The 26,722-nt window shown below is 38.6% G+C and overlaps 1 protein-coding gene across 1 annotated transcript; it reads left to right on the top strand.

Annotated features, from left to right (window-relative positions):
• Positions 1-3,264: 3,264 nt before the first annotated feature.
• Positions 3,265-24,215, top strand: kctd8 (potassium channel tetramerization domain containing 8). The gene is made up of 2 exons (XM_017474581.3): positions 3,265-4,553; positions 22,577-24,215. Exons 1-2 carry the CDS (start codon positions 3,749-3,751, stop codon positions 23,092-23,094), a joined length of 1,323 nt encoding a protein of 440 aa, XP_017330070.1. The 5' UTR covers positions 3,265-3,748; the 3' UTR covers positions 23,095-24,215.
• The last annotated feature ends 2,507 nt before the right edge of the window (positions 24,216-26,722 follow it).

Here is a 26,722-nt window from a genome sequence, read left to right as displayed (position 1 = left end):
TTATAAGATGAGCACAACCTTGTTGCCAAAATGTCAAATAATCCTAATTATTTTATTTGTATGCTTTGTTGACTTCATTGTTTAATTGTATGCCCTAGATATAGAGATAGTTTATGTGTGTCATTTATTTTGGTGTTATGAATGTGTTCAATTGTGTTCTTGCATGTAGCATCAATATTTGAAATGACAGTGACAAACTTTGCCCCAAATTTTATTTCCAGCTCATACATTACAGTGTGTGTTGGTTTGAGTTGTATTAAAAGGAGTCAGATGCAAGGTGGTCCCCTACTAAACATTGCCCTCCATTTTAACTTTGGTGAATGTTTCACCATTTCTTTAGTCTACCAGAATGCCAGCTTAACCAGCCATGTTCATGTCTTTCTTTCTCCCCCTCATTGCTCGCAGTGTGGGAATGATACGATGACATGGGCCTTGCCTCTTTGCAGGCCGTCATGCCTCCTGAACAGGGGATGTCTCATCTCAGCTTGTCTTCATTCTTTTCTCCCTTCTGAGGGCAAAGCAGCCCTGCAGTATAAAACAGCTTTTTAGGACCACCAGGTCAGATCTCTCACTTATCTGCCACACTGCACCTGCAAAAGCGAACATCACAGCATTATATCACAGTGTTGCAGAATGATGAAGTGATTACATGGATTTGCTGCTAAACCCCCCCCCCCCCCCCCCCCCCCAAAAAAAAAAAAAAAACCTTTCTTAATATGGTACGTGCTTATTGTTTCTCATTTAGTCTAATAGTACTTGCATGAGTATAAATATCACTGGATTATTTGGATCATTTCAGAATGAAAATGACGACTTTTCAAGACACCTATGTGGCACAGCATGCGTCAGAGATTGCTTGATATTCTGATATTTACCATACTCCATTACCCCACTAAGCAGGAAGTTTGCCTCAGGAGCACTGCTTCCAGCAGGCAGGTTAATGTTACTGATTTGGTCCCAGACTCATAAAAGCACTAATGCATACTTCCTTAGTGGTTGAGAGCTGTGAGAGTGTCAGTCCCTTGCTTTAACTCCAAATGTAATCAGTGGTGAGAGTGAGCACGCACAATGGAGTGTGAGAACGCTGATTGAATGAGATTGACTTGCATTATCTGGCATAGAAGCGGTGATCACATTCAGTCCTACCATCACTCTTAGAGCCTGAACTGGGTTGCTTTTCTCCCTCCTTTGCTGGTAGGATCACTTCATCTTCTGCATATAAACCTGTGAGTTATAGGAACTTACTTACACCTCCTCCACCTCCCTCCACCTGATTAAATTCACAAAGGATATTGTAATTGTCACATCCATTGAATGAGGTATATAAGAGTGGGGAAACAATGAACAGTGCAGGGGGGAAAGTGCTGATTTAACATCACTGCAGTATCAGGAGGAGAACAAAGGAGACAGACAGAGAGAGAGAAAAATATATATAGATTCATTCGAAACCTTTCAACATTACAACCAATAGCTTTTTTGTAATACTGATGCCAATGACAAACTGGCGATTAAGGAGATGTCAAACCATAAGTCAATAATTCATACCAAGGAACTTGGTGTACATGTGTATATTCAGTGTCAGAGCTTCAGGTCAAATGTCATGCTAGGGGTGCTTGCCTGTGGACTTGAGTTGACATGCTGGTTGTGTTCCAGCAGGAATCATTGTGCCTGATCAGTCAACATATTCACAATTCCAAAGCAGTTACTGACCAACTTGTGTCACCAATAATAACCACGCTGACAGTCTATTGAGCATTTCAGTCGACTTGGTATAATTACCACTCTGTGAATGAACACAGCCAGAGGAAAGGAGGTAGTGATTAGCACTAAAAAAAAGACCAAGCTGCTTGTTATTTCCCCAGCGGAGCACTATCAGACAGGGTAGAATTCCTAATGTGACTCTGATAAATGACACTGAAGTTATCAGTTTGGCCAAGTAGCTGATGAGTAGTAATAAACCTATTACAAGAAAGCTCTTACAGAGTTCGTAGCTGAATTTGACTGGGATTGTTTACACCTCTTGAGTGTGTTGAGTATGATGGATTTGTTCTCTGACATGGCAGAAATTGAAGCTCAAGTACAATGAAACATGTTACTGTATGTCTGTTGTGTTTAACCCCTTCAATTTTCTGCTAATTGAACATGAATCATATTAATTAGTAAACAAGCAAGGATAATTCAGTGAAACTAATAGGAAAGGTTATGATCTGATACGGACCTGAAACACCTATCCAGTATCAGGTCTTATTTATATTATTTTCTAATCTAATCCACATCATATATTATAGAATGAAGACATTATGTTGACTGACATGGCACAGATCTGTCATGAGATTTAATTTAAAGCTCACTGCAATCACATTTCAAATATCTTCACCAAAAAATGCTTTGCAGAGAGTCAGCTACTGAGAGACTGTCAACATTAGATCGATATGTAGTATTGCTGATACTCAGAGACGTATTATCGGTATACAAAAAAGTGTGATGGGTGTACATCTGGACCCACCGATTGCTTCTGGAAGTTTAAGAAGTTAAACAGTTGTGGAACTGAGAACACTGGCATGAATTGGTGAGACATTCTGAATAATGAGTGTGTTGATCTCTCTGGGAGTCATTAGTGAGATGTTGCAATGTTTACTGTGTTGCCTGGTTACAAGGCTCAGGTAGGGGACTGGTTCATGTTATGATTGTTGATACAAATAGTAGAACCCAATATTTAATAACCTCAGTCAACTGAAGAGAAGTGAGCAGTCTTTAGTGATATGGAAGCTCAGATATTGATTAAATTGTGTTTGTACACACATGTTTTGATCTGTGTTATTTCAGCTTATGTTCAGGTCCACACCTGGTTCAGTGCAATACACTTGTTATGAGTGTCCATTAGATGGAGCTGTGGTATACTAGATGTGTGTGTGTGTGTGTGTGTGTGTGTGTGTGTGTGTGTGTGTGTGTGTGTGTGTGTGTGTGTGTGTGTGTGTGTGTGTGTGTGTGTGTGTGTGTGTGTGTGTGTGTGTGTGTGTGTGTGTGTGTGTTGTAATGGATTGACAGAGACAATGTGAGAAGCACAGCTAATTTGTCTTTATTCTCCAGAGAATATCAAATTGCATGCCTGTTTTTTATCAATCCAGTGTCAGAACATGAATAAGAACCTGACAACACACCAGTTTTGTGGCACAGGCTGTAATTTTACCTGACTCCTATAAACAGACCTTAATGTGCAGAAATCTACTATATTAATCGGGGACTGCCTGGTTTATATTAGTGCTTTTTCTGAGGATTTATTATTGCACTGATGTACCTCTTGTCCTTTAAAAGGCAGAGCCATTTGGTTGCTCCTCCCCCTGAACTGTGAATGATGTCATTGTGGCTTCCCCAGACCATGGACAAATGATGTGAAGCCTCTCAGTGAGGCTTTACTCTCTCCCTCTCCCTCTCCCTGTGCCTCTCCCTGTGCCTCTCTTCCTCTCTGGTTCTCACTCCTTTGCTTTCTATCTCGAGTTGCTGCAGCTGAAGCAACTTGTCTGCTCTCTCTCTCTACCATTCTTTCTGTCTCTATGCAGAGATGTAGCCCTCACACTATCAAACTTTCTTACCTCTTTGCTGAAGTGCTGAAGCCCTGACTGATCTCCCTCTTCATTCCAGTCCACTTCAGTCCTCTGCTACTCCATGGATCTCCTGAGTTCTGCTCTCTGACCTCCTGCATTCTTTCTGCTATAGCCTTTCTCCTCCTGCTTCTCCAATCTGGACCATGGCCATGAAGGAGACGGTGCTGCCCATCAGCGAGGTATGCAGCCCCTTCCCAGAGGTGATCGAGCTGAATGTTGGTGGCCAAGTGTATGTGACCAAGCGCACCACCCTGCTTAGCGTTCCTGACACAACGCTTCATGCTATGTTTGCACGGCGAGCACCTGGCGAGCTGCCCCGAGACAGCCGTGGCCGCTTCTTTATAGACCGTGATGGTTTCCTGTTCCGCTATGTCCTGGACTTTCTGCGTGACAGGCATGTAGTTCTGCCTGAGCACTTCCCTGAGCGTGAACGCCTGCAGCGTGAGGCTGAGCACTTCCAACTGAATGAGCTTTTGAGACTGCTTGGACCACCACGTATTGCCAAGCAGGGCTCACTCAACGATGAGGGCTGCCACAGTGACATTGAGGAGAGTTCTCAGAGCAGCGAGCTCCCTGGACGCACTCCAAGCCTGGATAAGAGGTCAGGGTTCATCACTCTTGGCTACCGTGGCTCATATACCACAGTGAGGGACAACCAAGCAGATGCCAAGTTCCGGCGCGTAGCAAGGATCATGGTGTGTGGGCGAATCGCTCTTGCCAAAGAGGTGTTTGGTGAGAGTCTGAACGAGAGCCGTGACCCAGACCGGCCACCTGAGAAGTACACTTCACGCTTCTACCTGAAGTTCACCTACCTAGAGCAGGCCTTCGATAGACTGAGTGAGGCTGGTTTTCACATGGTAGCTTGCAATTCCACAGGGACATCTGCCTTTGTTAACCACTACAGAGATGATAAGATTTGGAGTAGCTACACTGAATACATCTTCTTCAGTAAGTTATGGAGAAATCCTTTGCCTAACATCATTAGCTCTCTCTCTCTCTCTCTCTCTCTCTCTCTCTCTCTCTCTCTCTCTCTCTCTCTCTCTCTCTCTTTTATTCAGCCATTCTAAATCTTTCACACCTTGGTCCATTGCTGCATCTTTCACATATTTGACTCTTTTTACTCTCTACAAAAAGAAATCATCATCTTACCTCTCTGTCATACCTCTCTCTATTGTTCCTTTTTTTTTTTATTTCTATATATTTCACATTTACACATGCTTATAGCTAGCCAACGAGTTTTTCCATTATGCAAATGTACGTGATATTTGGAGTCCATTATGCCAAAGGCTTGAATGACTAAATGTGGATACAAGCCCAAAATTGCATCAGTAGTGTTAACATGAGCTACAGCTCTAACCAATTAGTAGCAACTATTATTCCAGTCATTCTTTTCTGGTTTTGTGCAATAGTCTGCTCATTACAGTGTTTTCCCTCAGGTCTGAAATAAATCAGGTGTGTTTGGTGGTGGTGGGGTGGGGGGGTCTGGCTTAGGTATTGGGGATTTTTGTGTGCCATCTAGTATGTTTTTCTATATCCAACTTGAAGTTACTAGCTAGCAACCACACTCGTAGAGTTTTTAACATGAAACAATTAGCAGGACAGGAGAAGCTTTACATGCTCCATGAGATTATTCTTTCTTTGTTGGTTTGTGTTTGGTTAGTGCTCCTCTGTCTCTTTCTCCTTCCCACTCAGGCTTAACCCCAAACAGTGCTAGGACTTATGTGTGTAGTACATGGTTTGTAACCACGGAAGATCCAAGCCTGAATTCATGGATGAGTTGATGTTTGACTGAGACTGAATTGCAGGTGTGTTGTTAAATCTATGCTGTCATGCTCTGCAGGTTTCAGAATGTTTCAACAGAGCTGTGTGTCCATATAAAGATACTGTATGCGTGTATGGGGAATTATGAGATTGTGGGTGTTGGTCTGCGAGAGTGTGTACAGAGATAAGGCTCAGTGTATGAATAGACAGCATGGAGGAAACACACAGATAAAAGGTGCAAGTGATTGACTAGAAGGAGGCACAGCTGTGGTTTTAAGGAAGCTAATAGAACTTCAGTGTTAATCCCACCACTGCACAGCACAGATAACAAGACCGTGTGTGTCTTTAGTGTTACATCATGAAGTTACAACCTGAGTAAAATCACTAGCATTTCTTTTTCTTATAAACACACCCTGCCTCTTTCTTCCTGTCTCTCCCTGTCACTCTTTTCCGAGCCTCTAAATAGATCCCCATTCAAGGTACCTAACACCCATTACCCTTTCTCCACCTCTGTCAGTCTGCATTGTGAAGGTTCAGTACACTGAATGTAGTCTCAGAGTCAGGGACAAGAGAGAGGCAGCACATGGAGAGGAAAAACGAAGAGGAGGGCAGTCACAGTAGTAGAAACAAAGCAAAGGTAGAAAAGCATAAGGGCAAGAAGATTATCTCTAATAGAAAAAGGGAGGAAAGAGCCCTAATATGGAAAGGCATGGGAGAAGGAAGAGTAAGAGAGAGCACAAACTGAATTGAGAAAGAAGAGAAGTAGACTAGAGGCAGCTGGTGTAAAGATGAACATCAGGGAGGGAGAGACACCAGCAGTAGATGGAAAGAGAGAGAGAGAGAGAGAGAGAGAGAGAGCGGTCACTGGAGGCCATGTGAGTGCTGGGCTGTGGACAACCTTGTCATCTGAGTTTTTCATGATGGGAGTGTGCCTCATGGGGAGCCCTTTCCCTGCTCTCTCACTCCCTCCTCATCCATACTCTATTAGCATAATGATGGCTGTCCAGGGAGCACTGAGGAAGGGCACTGACTTGTTTTGGCATGTCAGACATGGTTACAGCACAGGGAAATGGGTAAATATTAAAAATTGCCGTCTAATGGGGGTCACAAGAACACTAATGTACAGGAACTGAAGCTAGATAGTCAAATAGAATGGCCAGTTTAAAGATTAATTCATTTTAGGGATGGACAGTGTACGAATATTGTGATTAAATTATATTACTACATTTTCTAAGATGGGTATTGTCAGTTCCTTTCCAGGTCCATTCCTTTTTAAATAGGTAGTCTAGCAATGACTGTCTGATAAAATATATATTATTATCAGTCCATCTCCATTTTATTTAATTAGACAATAAATAAACCAAAATGGTTTATTTATTGTCTGGTACTCTGTTAGCAAACCTACATATCATGATGGATGAAACATCAATACACAGTACTGTGATATGATATTTTTGCCATATTGCCTGTGTTCATACAGGTAAATTATTAAGTAAACCCAAGTCTTATACTTACATATTTCTGTAAAAAAAAAAAAAAAAAAGTTTACTTTCTTCACATCTTAATGCTTTGTGTGTGTTTGTGAGTGTGTGTGTGTGTGTGTGTGTGTGTGTGTGTGTGTGTGTGTGTGTGTGTGTGTGTGTGTGTGTGTGTGTTAATTTGGTAATATTTTTTTGCTCTCAGGATATTCTAATGCTACTGCACCAATAGTGGCTAGAGAGTTAGGTGAAAGGATCCATCACTGCCTGACTTTTTAATTAAATTAATCCCAGACATTAGTCTGTTCTCAAGTAGTAAATACAGTGTTTCATAATAAAGCTAATTTTATCTGCTAAACAAATTTTAATAGTTAACATGGGATATTAACTATTAACTCTCCTATTATATTGGGGGGAAAAGTTACATCCATTATGTTATGGGTCAAAATCACTTCCACAGTTTAAATACACACAAAAACAGCAAAGAACAGCTTAAAACGGTAAAACTTTAATATGGCTTGTCTGAGACAAGCCATGAGAAGAAATATTTGCATATATGTACATGACCCTGAATGAGGAAAGTCATAAAATTTCAAAGAGGAAAAGAGAAATTAACCAGTATTTCAGACATCTCATATGTGGAAATGGGTCAAATTGACCCATAACATAATAGGAGGGTTAATAGTAAATGACCAAACTCGTAACTCTGAGTTATCTACATTTGATTTACTATAACTATATACCATACTATACTATAACGATATACTATATAACTGTTAATAGCAAAAGACCAACAACATTTTTTATTTGAACATTACATTAGTTTTCTAGCACAAAATTTAATGTTACAGAAAAATGTTTGTATGTCAATAAATACATAAGATAAGATGTACCTTTATACATTAAATAAAGCATATTACATAAGAGACCACTTTTCAGTCAAAAAAACAGAATGAAGGCTGCTGGGTTTTGCTGCAAAAATAAGAAGAAAGTGTAACAGTCAAAGTCTCCAGAAGAACCGTGGCTGTTTCTGCAAGATGCTCAATAAAACTTACAGCTCATTTCCTTATAAGACTGCTCTAATTGCTCCAGAGACTGCTATTTTTATTTATTTATTTATTTACTTACTTTTTTTGTCACACCAAATATTGCCTTTTTTTTTCATTTACTACTGTTTACTGCTCCTTACAGTATTTTTTTTTAATGTAGAAACATTTAATTTCATTATTTTGAAGGCATCTTTGCGCTACAGCATTTCTTTGCATGTGCTTAAAACGTTTGCTCATTATTGTATCTGCGTTTTTTTTTGTATTATGCAAAACATTCATGATGGTCTTATTGCAGCAGTTTTCAGAGCATGATGAATCATGAAAAATTACATTTTAATAGTGTTTTGTATAATAAATATTGAGCTTTGCAGCATTAATAGAATGCATAATCGGGCATCTGAGTTTGCAACAAAAAATACTTCCTTCTCTCATCAGGAGATTGTGGCCAGGAATCTGAGAGCAACATTCCTACCAATCCATGTTGTCTGGGTAGGAATGATGGCGTTACCTTCTCCCCTATCAATCGGAACAACACTAAGCAATCACGGGTTTGTTAGGTCCTCAGAGTGTTTTATGCTGCCCTGTGATGCTGAAATCCCTTGGTTGGTAGCTGTCAAGTGACTGGAGAATTCCCTTGCCAGTGGGTGGGAATTTTAAATGAATACCATTTTGTAAAAATGGGATAAATGTCCCAAAGATAAGAAAGAAAAAGAAAAGAAAATGTATGTTTGAATACACTATAGGACAGTATTTAAGCCTAGTTTCACTGGAGAATTATGGGCTACATTACCTCTGGCTGTCTAAGAGTTAATGTAGACAAACACTGTTGAAAGTATAGATAAAATTAATCATGCAACAGTGCAAGTGAGGTTTTTTTTTTACTCACTAGAATAATTGAATTACATCATGAGTAATGTAGTCATGCTGCTAAATATTTCCTTGTGACATTTGTTTAATGAAAATATTGGGGGAAGTTGTGCAATTTCCTTTATATTGCACATATGCTAAAGGTCATCTTTAGAGAGGCTGGTGCCAAGCAGCTGTTGGCTCAGGCACTGCATATCTGTGAGGATGTTCATGTGTATCTGTGAGTGAGTGTGTAATAGGGTGGTCCTTACCACAGTGGCATATTGTCATGTCTTATTATTATTCCACTGAATGACTGAGTGGTATGCATGGGTGAGCGCTTTGTCTCTCTGGGTGAATGTAAACTCTGATTGCATCTCTGTCAGCGAGGCGATGGCACAGACACATACACAGGAGGCTGACAAATAAGTCCTTGTCATTTGCCAGACCTTCACACACCCTTATGATTAAGACAGCGGTTGTTCTGCCAATTTCACCCCAGGTGGTGGGCGCTGGTCCTCATCAGCCATAACTGTTCTCAAAAGTAAATGACCATGCCTGTTTTCATCTAACTCTCTGCTGGAATGCTTTTGTCAAGATCTCCTACCTGACAAAGCAAATTGAAATGTAGAATTTGTCCTGAATGTTGACAATTTCCATTTGCCACCACAAAAGAAATGGCAACAAATGGTGGCTCTTTACAGTGTTGGGTAAGTTACTCAAAAAAAGTAATCCACTACAGATTACTAATTGCTGTATGTACAAAGGAATGAGATTACTAATTACGTTACTTTCACGTTCCTTTCAAAACCGAACAAACCTACAAAAATACACTGCAAAGTGAAACTCACTTTCAGCCATTTTAGCATGCGTCAATATATGACATGATCAGAAAAAGTTGGATTTATCATAACACTTGCCTCAGCTGTTGTCACTGTTTGTAGGACTCCAGACCAATAAAATATCAAACTTTTCTAACTAGGCTAGTTTGGTGTCGCTAGCCAATGGGAGGCACAATTAAGCTATTGTATGAGTTATAGCTGTTACAGTGCCATGCAAAGTACATTATCTTTCCTTATGCTCTGTTCATATCATGTTCATGTAAACTGGAACATATATAGACGTTTACACATCATGTTTTCCTGCTCAGCATCAGAAGTGTTTCAGTTTCAACACCTTTTCTGTTTAAAAGAAAAACAGCATATATCCATTTTTCCTCAAACTGACTGTGAGCTAGCGTTTGGCAGAATTGAAAGACTGTCAGCCAATAAGATACAAGTGTTTCCACGTATTTTCCTGTAAACCCTGTCTGATTGGTCTACGTAATGTTCAGTTACGTAGTGACAAACTGCTCCAAATGGAGAATTATTCAGGGCTAACATAAAAATCTTCGGGGCAAAACATGATTTATTTTAAAAATGCATTTTACTTAATATGGTTTTCTTAACAATAAATTTGTAATGCAAGAAAAGTAATTTCATTGGCATCAGTACCTGTAATCAAATTACATAAATTTGAAATGTAATGCATTGTCAGAAAAAGTCATTAGATTACAGTTCCACCCAACTCTGGCTCTTTAAAGCTTCATTCGTAACCATCTACATTCTATACCAGCCAAAATGAGAGCAGAAATGAGTACTAACTGTTCAATTCTTTGTAAGCAAGATCTAAAGAACCAGAAGAATGAGTATGTCAAGGCTCACTGAACAGACAAAAGAATCAATCAAACTTGATAAAGGGCATTAATGGAAGACATGAACACTATAGAGGCCAAGTTATTCATAGACATAAGTAGTATAACCGGATATTGACATCCATTAAATGCAGTCTGGCCATTATCCACTTCACAGAATATCGGTGCTTTAGTGTGTAAAGTAGTGATGATGCCAGGATATGTGCTTGCCTGCTGCAAAGAAACGTGTTGGGGAACACAAAGAGAAAATGCCTCAACAATTTTTTATTCAATTTTATATTGGTTGTAGAATGATAAAATGATATGCATTCGTTTTCCCCAAGCTGCAGCTGTAGTACAGGCAGTGGGCTCCATAAAATAAAATAAAAACCTTGATTACCTGTTTCAGAAAATATAAACCCTTTTATCAGGACTGACTGATATTCATTCATTATTCCATTCATATATCTGTCTATGTTCTCCAAAGGGCATTTCCTATGGAACTATGAATTTTGTGCTGGCAAATGTGCATAATAAAAATTTCCTCTGGTACAAATTCCACAGAGTAGCATATTGTTTATACAAACAGCTGAAATACTGAAATAGAAGAGTTAAGACTGCTGCTCTGGGATACAGATTTATTGATGCTGAATTATTGAAATGGAAAACAAATATAAACATGACTGAAAATGTGCAAAAATTAAATCTGGCCTTTATTGTTCTTCACTATTGCAAGAAATCAGGTGCATACACATTTACCTAAAGCCTGATTTATTTTTGTTTCTCATTTGCACGCGGAGGTTTTTGTTGCTTACATGACAATGTCAGGATTTAAGTTATACTGAAACAGTGTTAGACTTTTTTGTATTCACTTATTTTTATACGGGTCATGAAAACATGTCCTTCTTTTCATGCAAAGTCCCATTTATGTACATCAATAGGTAGAAGAAATACTGCCATATTTGTCATATAAAATCTTTTAAATAGTTTTTGCAATTAGAGAGCCAGTATTGAAGTATCAAATATTTTATCTGGTACTGATATTGTATATAAAAAATATTTTTTTTTAAATAAAATAAAAGTAAGTGAAGCTGCACTTGATATAAGTCACACTTGCGTGTAAAAACAGATTTTCTGATCTGTACAATTAAATTGATAAGAGTGACACGTACGTGCATTATAGGTGAATGCCAGTCAATATATTTCTATATGCTGACTTGCAGTTTTTTTAAAGTATAGCAAATTGGTGTACAATTAGTTGCAATATTACATAAACCAAATCAGCCTACAATAAACATTACAATTTTTTTGTAATCCAGGTTCCCAATGCTAATATTGTTCTCATTGAGAAATTAGGATGCATCGGATGGGAAAAAGTGTAGAGAGAGAGAAATTTGTCCGTCTCAAGGTAGTGTCAAGGGAGAGGTATCAGTAAGATCCCTTCACAACAGAAGCAATAGACAGTGTTTGATTTGGCATGCAGGTTCCACTTTGTAGTCACAATTTCAATTTTGCCTATTTTTAGTCACAATTTCATTTTCTGAGTATTTCACTGGACAGGGATGCAGCTCTGTACAAGGGTGTGCTGCAGATACAGTAATCATGCATACTGACCCCATAGAGAATTTGTTCACCCAGTACTCTATGATCTGTCAGCATCTGACACCTGATTGCTCATCCATGGAATCTACTTGGTACTTGTACACCACCATGGCACTCATCTGCATTCAAACAGAGATGGATGTGCTTTTCGAACTGTAGAATGAGATGACACATTACCATCAAGCAGATAACAAGCCTGCAAGTATTTATCAGTTAAATAAATATTGCAATTATTTCATGATTTTTAATAAGCATTGCTGGCCTAGTCACAGGGACTGGTAATGAAATGGCTGTATAAAACATGTATTCTTAACTGTGGATTGTCTGTTTTCTATTTCTATTTCCAAGTTCCAATAGCACAGTTATTACCGAATGACTGTGACCTCACATGGGTAGTGAGTGAGGGTGTGCTGTGATACACATCTTTGGTCACAGTAATTCTAGTATTTAACTCATTAATATTCTAGCCACATTTGACTGTGTCATTAGAACAGACACGTGGCCTATAAGTTCAGTTTATAATTTATACTCAGCAGCAGCAGTAAATGAGCTGCAGGCTGGCATTAAGGCTACCTGTTCAAAAATAAGGCTGTATTCTCAATTAGACAGATGATCAAATGATCCATTTTCTAATACATCTATTCAGGAGAGGGACTGGCCTATTCTACAATTAACCAGTTTCTTATTGGCATTTAAGAGTGCATTGAAGCTGCAACCTGATAAAAGATCATGCATACTGTCTGCAGTGACTGATGAAGAAGCCCTTGGGTTGAGAGCAATCCCACTCATAGAGAGACCAGTGGCATCACTAGTGATGATACAGTTTAATGAGGTTTTTTGTGTTAATACATGTATACAGGCCAAATATAAAGAGCTGACATGCTGGTTTGTAAAGTTTATGATAACCTGCCAAGTATACATTGGATCTTAATAACTTAATGCCCACAACAGGGGATGCAATGGACACAAAGATCATATAGGCAGCACTACAAGCTATGGGAGCCATAGCAACGGGTTGTAGAAAATTGCAGAAAGTGTTGGGTGATCCTGGCATTGTTTCTGAAAATATGAGGTTCATGGTGGGTGAGTTTTCCCCTCTGAACTTTCTATAACCTCCATGCAACATGACCCCCAATATGGCTGGAAAATTTAAATGAGTTTACTTGATACATTATTGCAATGTTAACAAACAATTATCAGTTAATCACAGACAAAAGCAACACAGCTTGTGAGACTTGTAATACAGAAATACTTATTTTTCCCCACAAACAATTATTGATAAATGACTTTAAAGGAAAATTAAGTTTAACTTTAAACATGTGTAGGTTAAATTGGAGACTCTATCTTCAGTTTTAATTAACTGAAAAAGGGCAGATGGAACATGCTAGGATCAGTTTATCCACACTGCAATGCCCTGTTAGATAGTGTAATGAGCAAAGCTGTATTTCTGGGCCTTTCGGATTAGACCAGTCCAGTTCTGGATGGACCAAAATTCAACTGTAGCTTGGAGAAATATAGAGGCAGGGTTGGTACATGCAAGGTTTGTGATGTAATGTATGCTCAACATGGGCACAGTTTTTTGTTCTTTGTACATTCCAAGATATATAAAAGAAATTTTCTCTCTCAGGTTCTTCTTATATTTTGTATCTGCTATATAGACTTATGGCATACTTTGGTACTCATTGTCACATCCATAAGCCACAAGACCTTTTGTACACTCTAAGAAGCCTTTATGAATCCTTGCTGTCTAGAAGAGAGAATTGGTATCAGTATAGGTAAGGGTATCTCTTTCTAGCCTGACTGGGAAAAGATTTGGACCAACCTCAAACAGACATCCAAATTCTTAGCTCCTCTGTTAATGAATTACAAAAAGAGATATACAGTGACTATATTCCAAAGCCCGTACTGCAATTTTTGTCTAAATTCTTTGTAAAGTATGAATACATTTCTGCAGACATTTATTTGATTGGGAAAAATGCCCTTTTGGGGGAATTTGTTATGCAAACTCTGTATCTTACATTAGATCCAAAACATCAAAACATAAGGAACAGTGGGTGTTCAAAAACTTTTGACTAGAAGTATACTTTAGACTTCACTGTATACTTATTTGATGTTTGTAAAACTAAATAATAAAAAAAATTGACAAGAAAAGAAAAAAATTATTTGGTTATCCATCCATCCATCCATTTTCTATATCACTTATCCTACAGGGTCGCGGGATACCTGGAGCCTATCCCAGGGAGCATGGGGCACAAGGCGGGATAAACCCTGGACGCAGGACACAATCACATACACATTTACACAACCATTCATACACTACTTTGGACATGCCAATCAGCGTACCATGCATGTCTTTGGACAGGGGAAGGAAACCGGAGTACCCGGAGCAATTCCCTGCAGCACAAGGAGAACATGCAAACTCCACACACACAGGGCAGTGGCGGGAATCAACCCCCCAACCCTGGAGGTGTGAGGTGAACGTGCTAACCACTAAGCCTAATCCAATAAGAGTCACATGGAGCCAGGAGAATGAATTATTTTAGGTTAATACTCTGTCTGGGCTCATATTTTGAACTTACTTATTGTCTATTCAATAAATCACTTTAAGCAGTTCTCTGATTAATAGCTTATAAGTGGTTATACTATGATTCTGAGTCATGGCTAATAGGTTTCATGGTCCCTATTCCTTCTATTCTTCCTTCCTGTTCAGGGTTATAGTCCTAGTTCCTTCACTCCTCAGTTCCACACTTAGCATTTTTCATTTGTATTAATTTCTCCTTGGAAGGAATCGATAAAAAAGTTCTATGTTGAAGTCTACAACAGAGGATTTCTCAAATTTACTGAATTTTCATTGCATTTATTTAGCATAATGTTTATGCGCCAAATATTTTACGGTGGGTTGAATTTCGTCAGATTTCCAGGTGCCAATGCATTAAGCAGTTCACCACAGCTGAGCTGAAAAAAGACAGCATAATTGAGTGCTGCATTAAGGCTTTAAAAGAGAGAATGTGAGTGCTCAATCAGTATCTGTCTTAATCTAAAAGAATCAGTAGATGTAAATGATATTTAGCAGTTCAGAAGAGGAAATGAGAGTTGTTAAAGGACAGCGTTTCCTAGTTTAGCCCAGGCGTGAATATGGCCACAGATGGAGCTTTCTATGGGTTTGATTACTGTGAAAGCATGAGAGAACACATTATGTTTACACGGTTTTGCTGCACACTATTTATAGGACACAGTTTTGGCCCTCTGAGAGAATTATTCTGTTAAGGACATCTGCTGCTCCTAAGCACAGGTGATCGGCCTGCAGCACACTATTAGCTATGCCAGAAAAGTAATATATAAAAGAATGATTTAATATATAAAACAGTGATGTAATAGATAAAACAATGTACCAAATAGGCACTTGTGTATATGTGTACATATATAGCTGTTTAAAGGCTTTTGTGGAATGTCTTTTCAACTGTTATTGAAAGGTTCATGAGGTGATAAATATCCCTCCAATCTACTTCATCCATGACACTTCAGCATGGATTGTTCTACATTTATATCAGTAAATAAAAAAACTATTTGCAAGTGTATGGTCTCACATTAGCTCCATCTAAAATTTAAAATTTTAAATCTACTTTCATTGTTGTTCAAGCAAATCACTGCTACTGAGATCAGCATCTTTATAGATTTGCATTTACCTGGTAGTTGCCGCTCATGCAATCTTGAATTCATGTTTCACCCAGAGACATTACTGCTTTATTGAAATCGCTCTGATTTTTTTCCTCATTTTTCCCTTCTTCAATCCTCTTTTGTTTTTTCCTCCAAGGTTTCGGCAGGAATGTTCTCTGCATTATATGTCGTATGTCATTTCACGTACCTCTAATCCCCATATGTAGTAATTTAGGACGTTTTAGGTTCCAGACTAGAAGTGGTGAAAATGATGAGCAGCTTAGCATTCAGATGAAATGACATTCTGGGTTTTCACTTCTTCTTGTGATCTCACTTAGACAAACTGTGAAAGCTTTCTGGCCCTCACTATTGTGCTAGATATTTCAGTAGTCAGTTTCTGCTCAGATCCAGAACAGTGCATTGAGTTCATTTACACTAGACAATGATTACATTATTTGATTGTTTCCTTGTTTCTAGAATGAAAATATTAATAACCAAGGCCTCTATTGTCATGCTGTCAGTAGACTGATCCAGTCACAGCAGGCCAAAAAGCTAGCAGCTTCTCTCAGAATTTTTATTTTGGAAAGTGTTCTAAATAGCACCTCTGTCAAGGCTAATTGGACTTCTCACAGAGATTAGCTGGGCGCTTATTTTGTGCCTGCCTGCAAACACATTTCTGACAGCTGTGCTGATGATTACCATTTTTATCAGTCATTATCAGTCTGTTAGTTGATTAGAAGGTTTTTTTCATGTTCTGCATTTGATATTAACAAATAGGGCTGTAGGAGTCCAGTTTCGACCAAGTTTGTAAAAATTACGTTCATGTTGTCTTCTACTGGTAACCCAATTACATGCCTAAACCTATTGTCCAAAATGATTTTGCAGCATTCTAGGTAATTTCCAAGAGAATTTGCTCATTTGTTCTGGCATATATGAAACTAAACTTAAGGTTTGGCCTCACAAAGGATTAGATGGTTTTCAGTCTCAATGTTGACTCTGCCTTGCTTTCATATGGGGTCATTCCATTTCAAGTGGTACAATGCAAGTTGCTTGACTGTTTTTAATTTTCCTTTAAAAAAAAAAAAAGTTATTACATTTATGTATTGCCATTGAAAAGTCACCATTTAAAAAAATTGGTTTAACTACACTGGCCACTTTCAGTCAACAAATTTTAATTATACTTCTGTTTATGTAAATCTCAATATCTTGGCTCAGGGTGGTCCTAGCTTCTTTAGCAAGGCAGTGGTCATCTTGGAGGTGTGTTTGGGGTCGTTATCATACTGAAATACTGCCCTGCGGCCCAGTCTCTGAAGGGAGGGGATCATTCTCTGCTTCAGTGTGTCACAGTACATGTTGGCATTCATGTTTCCCTCAATAAACTGTAGCTCCCCACTGCCTGCAGCACTCATGCAGCCCCAGACCATGACACTCCCACCACCATGCTTGACTGTAGGCAAGACACACTTGTCTTTGTACTCCTCACCTGGTTGCAGCCAAACACGCTTGACACCATCTGAACCAAATAAGTTTATCTTGCTTCCAGTAATCCATGTCCTTAGTATACTTGTCTTCAGCAAACTGTTTGCAGGCTTTCTTGTGCATCATCTTTAGAACAGGCTTCCTTCTGGGATGACAGCCATGCAGACCAATTTGATTCAGTGTGCAACGTATGGTCTGAGCACTGACAGGCTGACCCCCCCACCCCTTCAGCCTCTGCAGCAATGCTGGCAGCACTCATACATCTATTCATTGAGGGAACCATGAATGTCAACATGTACTGTGACATACTGAAGCAGAGCATGATCCGTATGCAGTATTCCAGCATGATAACGACCCCAAACACACCTCCAAGATGACCACTGCCTTGCTAAAGATGCTGAGGGTGAAGGTGATGGACTGGCCAAGCATGTCTCTAGACCTAAACCCTATTGAGCATCTGTGCATATATATATTAAAAAGGGGCAAGAAAGTGCAATTTTTTAAAATTCCCCTCACTTTTGGGTTGAATATCTCTGGTGGGGGAACAGATATGAACCTGAAATTTTCACAGATATAACTCCTCTATAGTAGCGTTCTGCTGTAAAAATTTGGAGTTTTAGGGTAAACTCTGCAGGACAGTGGACCTCGAGGACCAGATTTGAAGAACCAGCCTGATCTATCATGTGTGAAATGTACAGTTGGTATGTGTGATAAGATTTTATTCCAATATGGAAGTACAGTGTTCATTTGGGTGTTTTATAAATGAAGTGTGTCATGAACAGAGCTGTGGTGTTGGTTCTCCTGTGATAAAAGCAGTAAGTGACTTCTGAGCTGTAGTCAACTGTAACCGTGTTTCCATGAACAGCTGTAACCAAATTTGTTGAGTGCCATGACACAAAGATGACTGTTGTAGTTAAACCAAGTAAAAAATACTGGATTTGCAATACCAATACATAGAGGTAATCACTCAAACAAAATAGCAATATAAAAAATGGTCACTCTGTTGAGCACAGTGACTCTGGCCAATCACAGCATCTGTGAGTTTATGTATACAGAAAAGGTAACATTCTCCACCAGATGTGTTCTGTCACCCAGTGATGTTACATGAGCAGCAGTTTAGAAAGCTGAGGTGGTGTAAAAGGAAGCTCATGTTAGCCCTCACCCCCTCAACTCATCTAGAGCATAGGAATTGTCAAAAACAAAGATGGGAGAATATTGGGAGACAACAGCTAAAGCTGGTTTAAGAAAGTGTCAGCCATAATCCAAAACAAGAAATTTAAACATAGTTTAGCATGTGCCAAAAGATGATTACCATAGCATGCTGTATAAATGTAAGATTTAGGTCTTTTGTCTCAAAAGACATTTAAATTGAGTCTGTAAATGTGTAAGTGTGAATGATATGTGATCACATGTGGAATAACGTGAAATTGCATTTATCCTGGTTTATCCTTGACAAGACAGAACCAAATCCCTCAAAAAACAAAGTACACTGTGCTCGATAATAAGAAAATGAGAAACTAAATCAATATTCATTTAGTGTCCAGACAAAAGTTTACTTCATAATCTTTAGAAATTTCCATGTGGTAAATAATACTAGACTGGAAAGCTCTAGAAATTGCTTTGATATTTGGTCAACACTGTTCCGAAGAAAGTCCCTGCCAGATAAACAAGTCTCTAGAGTGTGGTGTGTACATGTGAATGCATGTATATTAGTAATTTTGTATGCTTGGCTATCTCTACATTTGTGTACGCTCATATGCCAGATGGAATAGATTTCCAGCTGCACATGACCTCTCTGTCCCTTGGTGTGACTATGTTCCTTCAGATGAAAGTGCATTGCACAGCACTCAGAGATAAATGTAGTGTGTGTATGTGTCTATATGTGTGTTAAAGCTGATCAGCAGCTCCTGAGGCATGGATACCCATGCTATGGCGAGACAGTAAAGCTAAGAGGAATTTTCTGTTATGGTACCTCTGAGGTTTAAAGTCCAAACTCACCCTATGTTTGCTAATGGGGAACTCAACAGATGATAGCTTATGGCAAAATTTCACATTGGAAGCATCTGACTAACTCTTGTATGGCCCTCACTTTTTGCTCTCAAGTCTTCTCCCAAATCCTTCTCACCATGTATGCAGATGTTCAGGACCTTGGGACTTGTTTTCTTCTATGGATATACGAGGTCACAAGTGCCTTACCTTGTATCTCTGACATGAACTTGTTTTAAATCAGTTTAATTTCATATTTAATATGACCTGTTTGTTTTCAAGTACTCTTTTCAACCATGAATTACTCTCAGGTCAAATTGATGTAGGATGGGGTTTAGCATGGGTGTTCAAAAAATGTTTTTCTTGTACATGTTCCTCACAGATAATGCGCCAAGGCCACCAAGTTTCAGGTGGAAAACTTTTTTTTTTTCTTTTAATAATAATGATGACCACACAAGGGTTAAAGATAAAGGCAATCAGAAAGAGTAGAATTTTATGTCCTGATCATTTACATGACAACAGATTGCCAGTACAATTGCTTTTTGGTTAGGGGTGAAGTATATGTGGGTTGTATCACTGACTTTATAACTTCCTAAAATGGATACATGTTTTGGCTGGACAGCAGTTTTATTTATTACATGTGTATACATGAGCTTTTACATGGGTTTTACTTATTACATCATTCTTATAGATTTATGGATTTTTCATAGAATGTTCCAATAAAACTGGTTGCACTATTTTCAGAAATTAGCATGCTCTTCCTGCATCTGACATGACTTTTTTTTTTTTGCCAAGTTGTTCCAGTACAGTATCATGGTGCTCCAATGGGGTGGTCCAATAGAAGATGTTTGGTCAGTATATCATGACAGTAAGGTTTAGTTTGACGTAGGTTTTTTTTTTTTTTGGTTCCCTGATGGATTTGTGAAAATTTAAAAACAAATGTTTTCCTATCTCATCACAAAATGTTCTATTGTAGGACAGAATGGTGGCTTGAACTTGGCTCTTTTGGTCACACAATCTATGACTGTCCTCTTGATCTGTGTACAGTATATAATAATTACTGTATATATAGACTCATTATAAATGCCTGAAACCGGTGCTTGCTGCACTGGAAAGGCTCAATCTGACACTGAACACAGATAAGTGTATTTTCTCAACCTTAGCAATATACTTTATACATTTTCATGTGTCATCAACAGGCCCACTCCAGTCAGAATATAGATGCCATTGTGAACATGCCCATACCTACCTCAGCAGTACAGTTGGCTGGATGGTATATTACATACAATTCTTCCTTGACTATTCCTTCATCGTTGTGGCACTTCATCAGATACTTAAACAGGACACAGCATGGGACTGGACTTCCAGTATTCAGAAAGTGTACAGTGTATGACACTCTGAAAAGACTCCTCAGTTCCTCACCAATGCTAACCTACTTCCACCCAGACTGACAAATTTTGCCTGTGATGCAGCAATTGCTGTAGGAGTAGTCCCAGCTACAACATGGGTTGAAAATTGTGCTTTGCCTCCTGTGACCTCAAGCCATCATGTCGTCAAGGCTCGGGGGGCATATGATGGTCATTGTACACGATGGCTGCCTTGATATTATCAAACTCAGTGTTATTGGCATGTGGTGTGGTGGCCAGACATAGATCGCCACCTGAAAGAACACTTGGGACCAACAACATATCAATTGACTGATGGATTCACCACGTTCATGCTAGAATACCCTGTGTTGCAGACCCAGAGTGAGGAGTGTGGCAGTGATACACCCGGGTTACTATCGCCTCCTGCTGCTCTGGAAACCCAACTTTAAATATTACTGTCACTGCTTGGTAGACAGGGGGAAAGGAAATAAGGTGGAGCAGTGTGAAGCAAGTAACTCAGTTTTAAGATCACAGCTTAGACAAAAGCATTTATGACAGAATTATATTTTTCATGGAATACTAGCCTACAAATGAGCCAGCTATCTAACATCACTTGGCAGAGTGACCATAATGTTATAGCCCCATTTCGTTGGTTGGTTTTATGATTATTTTGGATTTTCTTTTAAGAACTACAGCACAGTGGTACAACTAAGCTCTGAAATATAAAGATGTGATGTTCAAAAAGGCCAAATGAAAGGCAGAATACACCAGCACATAATAAGTTATATATCATCTTATTGGAAAGGTGTTTTAAACATGTGCAGAGATTATTAAAACAATCTGTCTGTCTGTCTGTCTGTCTGTCTGTCTGCCTCTCTCTGTGTGTGTGTGTGTGTGTGTGTGTGTGTGTGTGTGTGTGTTATATAATGGTATTCAATAATATAATGTGTGTGGTGTCTTCATACTGTGTCTTTTATACTGGATTTTTTTTTTTCCCCCAATAATGTTTTTTATGTTTTTATCTAGAAACTTGTCAAGGTTTAGAATGATAACAAAGTTAAACTGATGAATGGGCTGCACTCCTTTTACTAAACAAAATGTCCTGTTCCTGGAATTCAGATAAGTATTACTGCAGATTAAGATATATGTGATGTATGTGTAAATTGATGCTGAGAAAGTCATACATCTATTGATCATGAACAGACCCCTGTGTCATTGTAAGGCTGTGCACCAACTGGAAACTACAATCTTTGGATACCAAAACATTTGTTTTCTTGAAGGAAATTTTAGGAATTGGGATTGTTATAATGACAGCCTTGTAAAATGAAGATAGCCAAGGTAAGTCACGTGGTTTGTGTGTGTGTGTGTGTGTGTGTGTGTGTGTGTGTATTTACAGACATGCCTCCAGGTATAATTAGCCTGGGGAGAGTGGCTCCCTGCTTCCCCGGTGCCTTGATATCAGCCTCTAATCACCAATTAGCACCTGCAGATGGCATTCAAAGGCTCAATGAGGTTATACGGTCTTCTACCAAAAACCCTTTGGTTATAGACCTATCAGTGCAGTATAATGGAGTAACAATAAAAAGATATTATAAATATTTTTTTTTATATCAAATGTTTGGTTTGAGCCTGTAAAAATAACACCATCATCTTTGGAAATGTGTGCCTTACTTACATTTTGTGATTTGTATAATCCATTCTCACACTTCCATTTCCCCATACAGCATTTTTATAAGAACTTGCAGCAATTAAGGTTTTCCCCAGAACTAATTTATCGGTCAGTCTGTTCAGTCAGTGTATCTCGGCAATGCAGCTGACAAGATGTGATTCATAGCTTCATGATGGTGTTTTTATCCCTGCATGATTGATCCTGTGAGGGGTATGGTAATTAGATGAGGAACTGATGTGTTAAGAGAGTAAAAAAACACACAACAGAGTGCAGTACTGTGGCTTTAAACATCATTCCTCATGACTGGACCTACAATAACCCTGTATATATTGTTTATATGTGTGTCTTGGTTTAAGTGATTGTTAAATATGTATCTTCTCTGTGATGTTCATGTTTGTATGGTAGGGCCCGCCTGCAGGACCGTGTCACCAAGGACAGAGTGTGAGGAACCCAAGCCTGAGAAGCTGGCAGACAAGGGCAGTGAAAGTGGAGCTTCCTTGAACGAATTGTCCACCTCCAGCTCAGAGACCCACTCAGAGGCCACATCACCCCAGGATGGAGGATCTATCTTAGTGCCTCGTGAGGAGGTAGTTGGAGGCTCCCTAGCACCCTGTGGAGCTCTGCATTCAGTATCCCGTCCCCCCAGTACCCTCACCCTCGGCAGGCCGCCCAAGAAGGGTGCCTCCGTGCAGTGGATGGAGCTTCCAGATAAAAGGCGCAACAGCGAGCTCTTCCAGTCGTTGACCAGTGGTGGGGGGCTGCGTGAGGGTGGACTCGTGCGCCGAAAGACTCTGGAAAGACCCAACGCTCAAGAGGATATGAAGCAGTGTATTCGGGATTTCCGCAAGATCAGGATTCCTCAGGCATTCCCAGAACGGAAGCGCCAGTGGCAGTCAGAATTGCTTCAGAAATATGGGCTCTAGAAAAGCACTTAGACAGAATTTCTGTGGTGTTTGTTTTTTTTTCTGATTTTCTTTTTTTTTGTTTGTTTGAATTTATTTTTAAACAGTTTATTTATAAAGGTGCAATATTTCTCAAAAGGAAGTCAACAGGCTGTTAAAAATGGCTGTTATCTTGGATGAAAGTGAGTAAAAAACATTTGAACTATATTGTAGCCCCTATGTTCAAACTTAAAGCAAAAAGGGAAACGAATCAAGGATCTTCAGCAGCTTAAAAAAGTATTATTGATGGTGAGGACTATTTTTTTCCTCAACAGCCCATTTAGCAGACGCTGTTGCTAGTAAATCAGTCAAACTGAAAACACAGTAAATATTCTCTTATGTTGCCTTGTCTTGCATCAGTAGAGTTTATGTCTTGTATATGTCTTGTACAGTTCCATTGTGCAAATGTCACCATTTTATACCTCACAATGATTTCCTAATTTTTACTGAGTATCATGAAGCCAGCATGGGATTTAATGAAGTTAATGGCATTTCTCTCCAATTCATAAAAGTGACATTGAAATGTTACATACTGATTTTAATGTTGACCGATTTGATGAATTGCTATGAGTTGATGTGTACTGGATGGTATCTAAAACCTATGGTCCATATGGTTCACTGTATAATATGTGGTTTTAGTTTGTAAAGTGGTCTGTGCATAACAATGTTTGTGTATAATTAGTAAAATATGGCAACCATACAAAATGTTAGTTTTAATAAAGCACCACAAAGTCTTACGTTTTAGGGCTTTTGATAGATGCCAAATCACTTAACAGTATGCTTACAGTACAATTTACAATAAATGCTGGATTGAGATGCTGAAATATCTCTTTCCAGAGCACAGGTTTGAGAAGCACAATGACACTGCTGTCTCTGTGAAACCTTAGTTGCAGTGTTCCAGTAAGTTTCCAACAAGAGCTAGTGTTAGTCTATTGTATGTAAAATACAAGAAATGGAGATTTTCTTCTGTAATTAAATGTGTCGTGCAAATGGAAAGAGAGAAATCAGTTTGTCTGCTTTGTGTATGATTTTTTAAATGTGTGGTAAGTTAAAATAAACAAGGGCTGATTAAATGTCTGAAAGTAATTAATGATTGTTCTAAATATGTTATAGTATTCGCATAACTAATACACATGGCACATGGCATGGACATGGTGATGCAATAGACTCAATGAAATTTCCCCACCCCTTTCTGAATATGAAAATGGAAGAAAATTTTGACTACTGTACAGCTTTGGTGGAAGATTTTTGACTCCTAAAATATCAGACTCAAAGCTAGCTTCTTCACAGTAAACTGAACATGTTTCTGCTGTACGTGCTGATCAAATCAGTACTTTTTTTTCCTCCAACAATACATTAAAAAGGTTGTTTAAAAAAAAAAAGCTAGCAGAATAGAATTTAATAATAAGTAGATTTGATGTATAATCATCTTTAAAGACTTTATCTGGCTTAAAAGTTATTAAGAAGGTGTTACGTTCGATCAGAGTTAGCTCTAGAGTTCTATTAATGCTCAGACATTACATTGTATGAAACCTTACTCCATGGATGACATTTGTAGGAGATGGAAACAGACTATGGTTAAATGAGGTGAATGTGAACTGGTTTATTTTATGCATTATGCATTTTAATTAGTGTGCTTTGAGACTGTGACTTCTAACGGACAGGTGGTGTATTAAGGTGTGTCAAAATCCCACCATTATGGATGTAATGCCCTTCCCTGGATAAACTACAGCAGATAATATGTGATAATAGACCTGTTTCTGGGAAAAGCGAGGCTTTCACACTAATTCTCAGTGTGAAAGTCTTACTATCTGTAAATCTGTGAAAATGCTGTTCACACACTAATTCCTGGTTCAAAGACAAAGAGCCTCATCCAAATGGCAGTGCCAAATGGAAATTAAGATGAATTAGAGAATTCAAGTCTGCCAAAATGAATTGCATGACAATAATTCACGGAAAATCTGTGCCTATCACAGTGAAAAACACATCTGATTGAAAAATGCAAGGGTAAAAATGTGTGAAATGTGAATTTTTGTTAATTTTTAGGCACATACAATGGGGGAAATAAGTACTGAACACATTAACATTTTTTTCAGCAAATATATTTCAAATGAGGCTATTCATATTAAATTTTCACCAGACATCAGTAATTACTCAAGAAAATCAGGTAAAGAATTAGATAAAGAATTCACAACATTAAAGTCCATAAATGAAGTTATGTGTAATAAAGTGGAATGGCACAGGGAATTTATTTAATACTTAGTGGAGAAGTCTTCGTTTGTAATGATAGCTTCAAGGTGCTTTCTGTATGAAGAAATTAATCGGCCGCAGTATTCAGGTGTGATTTTGGCCCATTTTTCTAAACATATTGTCTTTAAATCTTGTTCAATTGGATTCAAGTCAGGTGATTGACTGGGCCATTCTAACACCTTGATTTTTTTTCTCTGAAAAGAACTGAGAGTTTCCTTTGCTGTATGCTTTGGATTGTTGTCCTGCTGGAATGTCCATCCATGTCTCGTCATCATCCTGGTGGATGGCAGCAGATTCTTCTCAAGAATCTTCTGATAAAGGGCTCCATTCATCATTCCTTTAATTATATGAAGTCTGCCATGTGATGAAAAACAGCCCCACACCATGATGCTTTTCCACCTCCAAACTTCACTGTTGGTAGTGTTTTAAGGGTGATGTGCAGTGCCATTTCTTCTCCAAACATGGTGTGTAGTATGACGGCCAAAAAGTTAAATTTTGCTATCATCTGACCAGACTACATTCTCCCAGTATTTCATAGGCTCATCCAAATGAGTTGTAGCAAACTTTAAATGAGCTTTGACATGGCTTTTCTTTATTAATGGAGTCTTGTGCAATGAGCGTGCATAGGGGCCATGGTGGTAGAGTGCCTATTGTTTTCTCTGTGACAATGATGCCTGCTGCCTCCAAGTGTTTCTGGAGCTCTTTCCGAGTGCTCCTTGGATCTTGGGCTACTCTTCTGACTTTTCTTCTGACTCCCTGGTCAGAAATCTTGCGAGGAGCTCCTGTGATAATGGCCCCAATGGTGCTTTCTGGAGGATTCAGAAGTTTTGAAATACATTTGTATCAATATGTTTCCATCAATATTTTTCGTAACAATAAGGTTGTGGAGGTCTTGGAAGAACTCTTTGCTTTTATCCATCTAAAACCAGCTGATATTAATTTGCACAGATATGAGGTATAATTACTTTCTAACTACTTATGGATTTTAGCTGGTTCCTTGCCTTGTCTTGCCTCGGAGAACTGCTTTTTCTTAGCATGTTCAATACCTGTGTCATTCCACTTTATTACACTTAACTTTATTTATGGACATTAATGTTGTGAATTCTTTATATGTGTGGATTTCTTGAGTTAATACTGATGTCTGGTGAGAATTTCATTTGAACAACCTCATTGGAAATATATTTACTGAAAAAAATGTTGTTGCGTTCAATACTTATTTCTCCCACTGTACACAAAAAGCCTAAGTTTTATCATACTGAATGCTACAGCACAGAGATGCCAGATGTTGCAGGATAAATTGCATTTCTCTCCATCATTCACACCTAATTAGGGAGATTCAGAAACTGTGTTCAGCTAAAGA

This window comes from Ictalurus punctatus, chromosome 8, assembly GCF_001660625.3.
Source record: "Ictalurus punctatus breed USDA103 chromosome 8, Coco_2.0, whole genome shotgun sequence".
Taxonomy (NCBI): Eukaryota; Metazoa; Chordata; class Actinopteri; order Siluriformes; family Ictaluridae; genus Ictalurus; species Ictalurus punctatus.
This window is presented reverse-complemented; position numbering and strand designations above follow the sequence as displayed.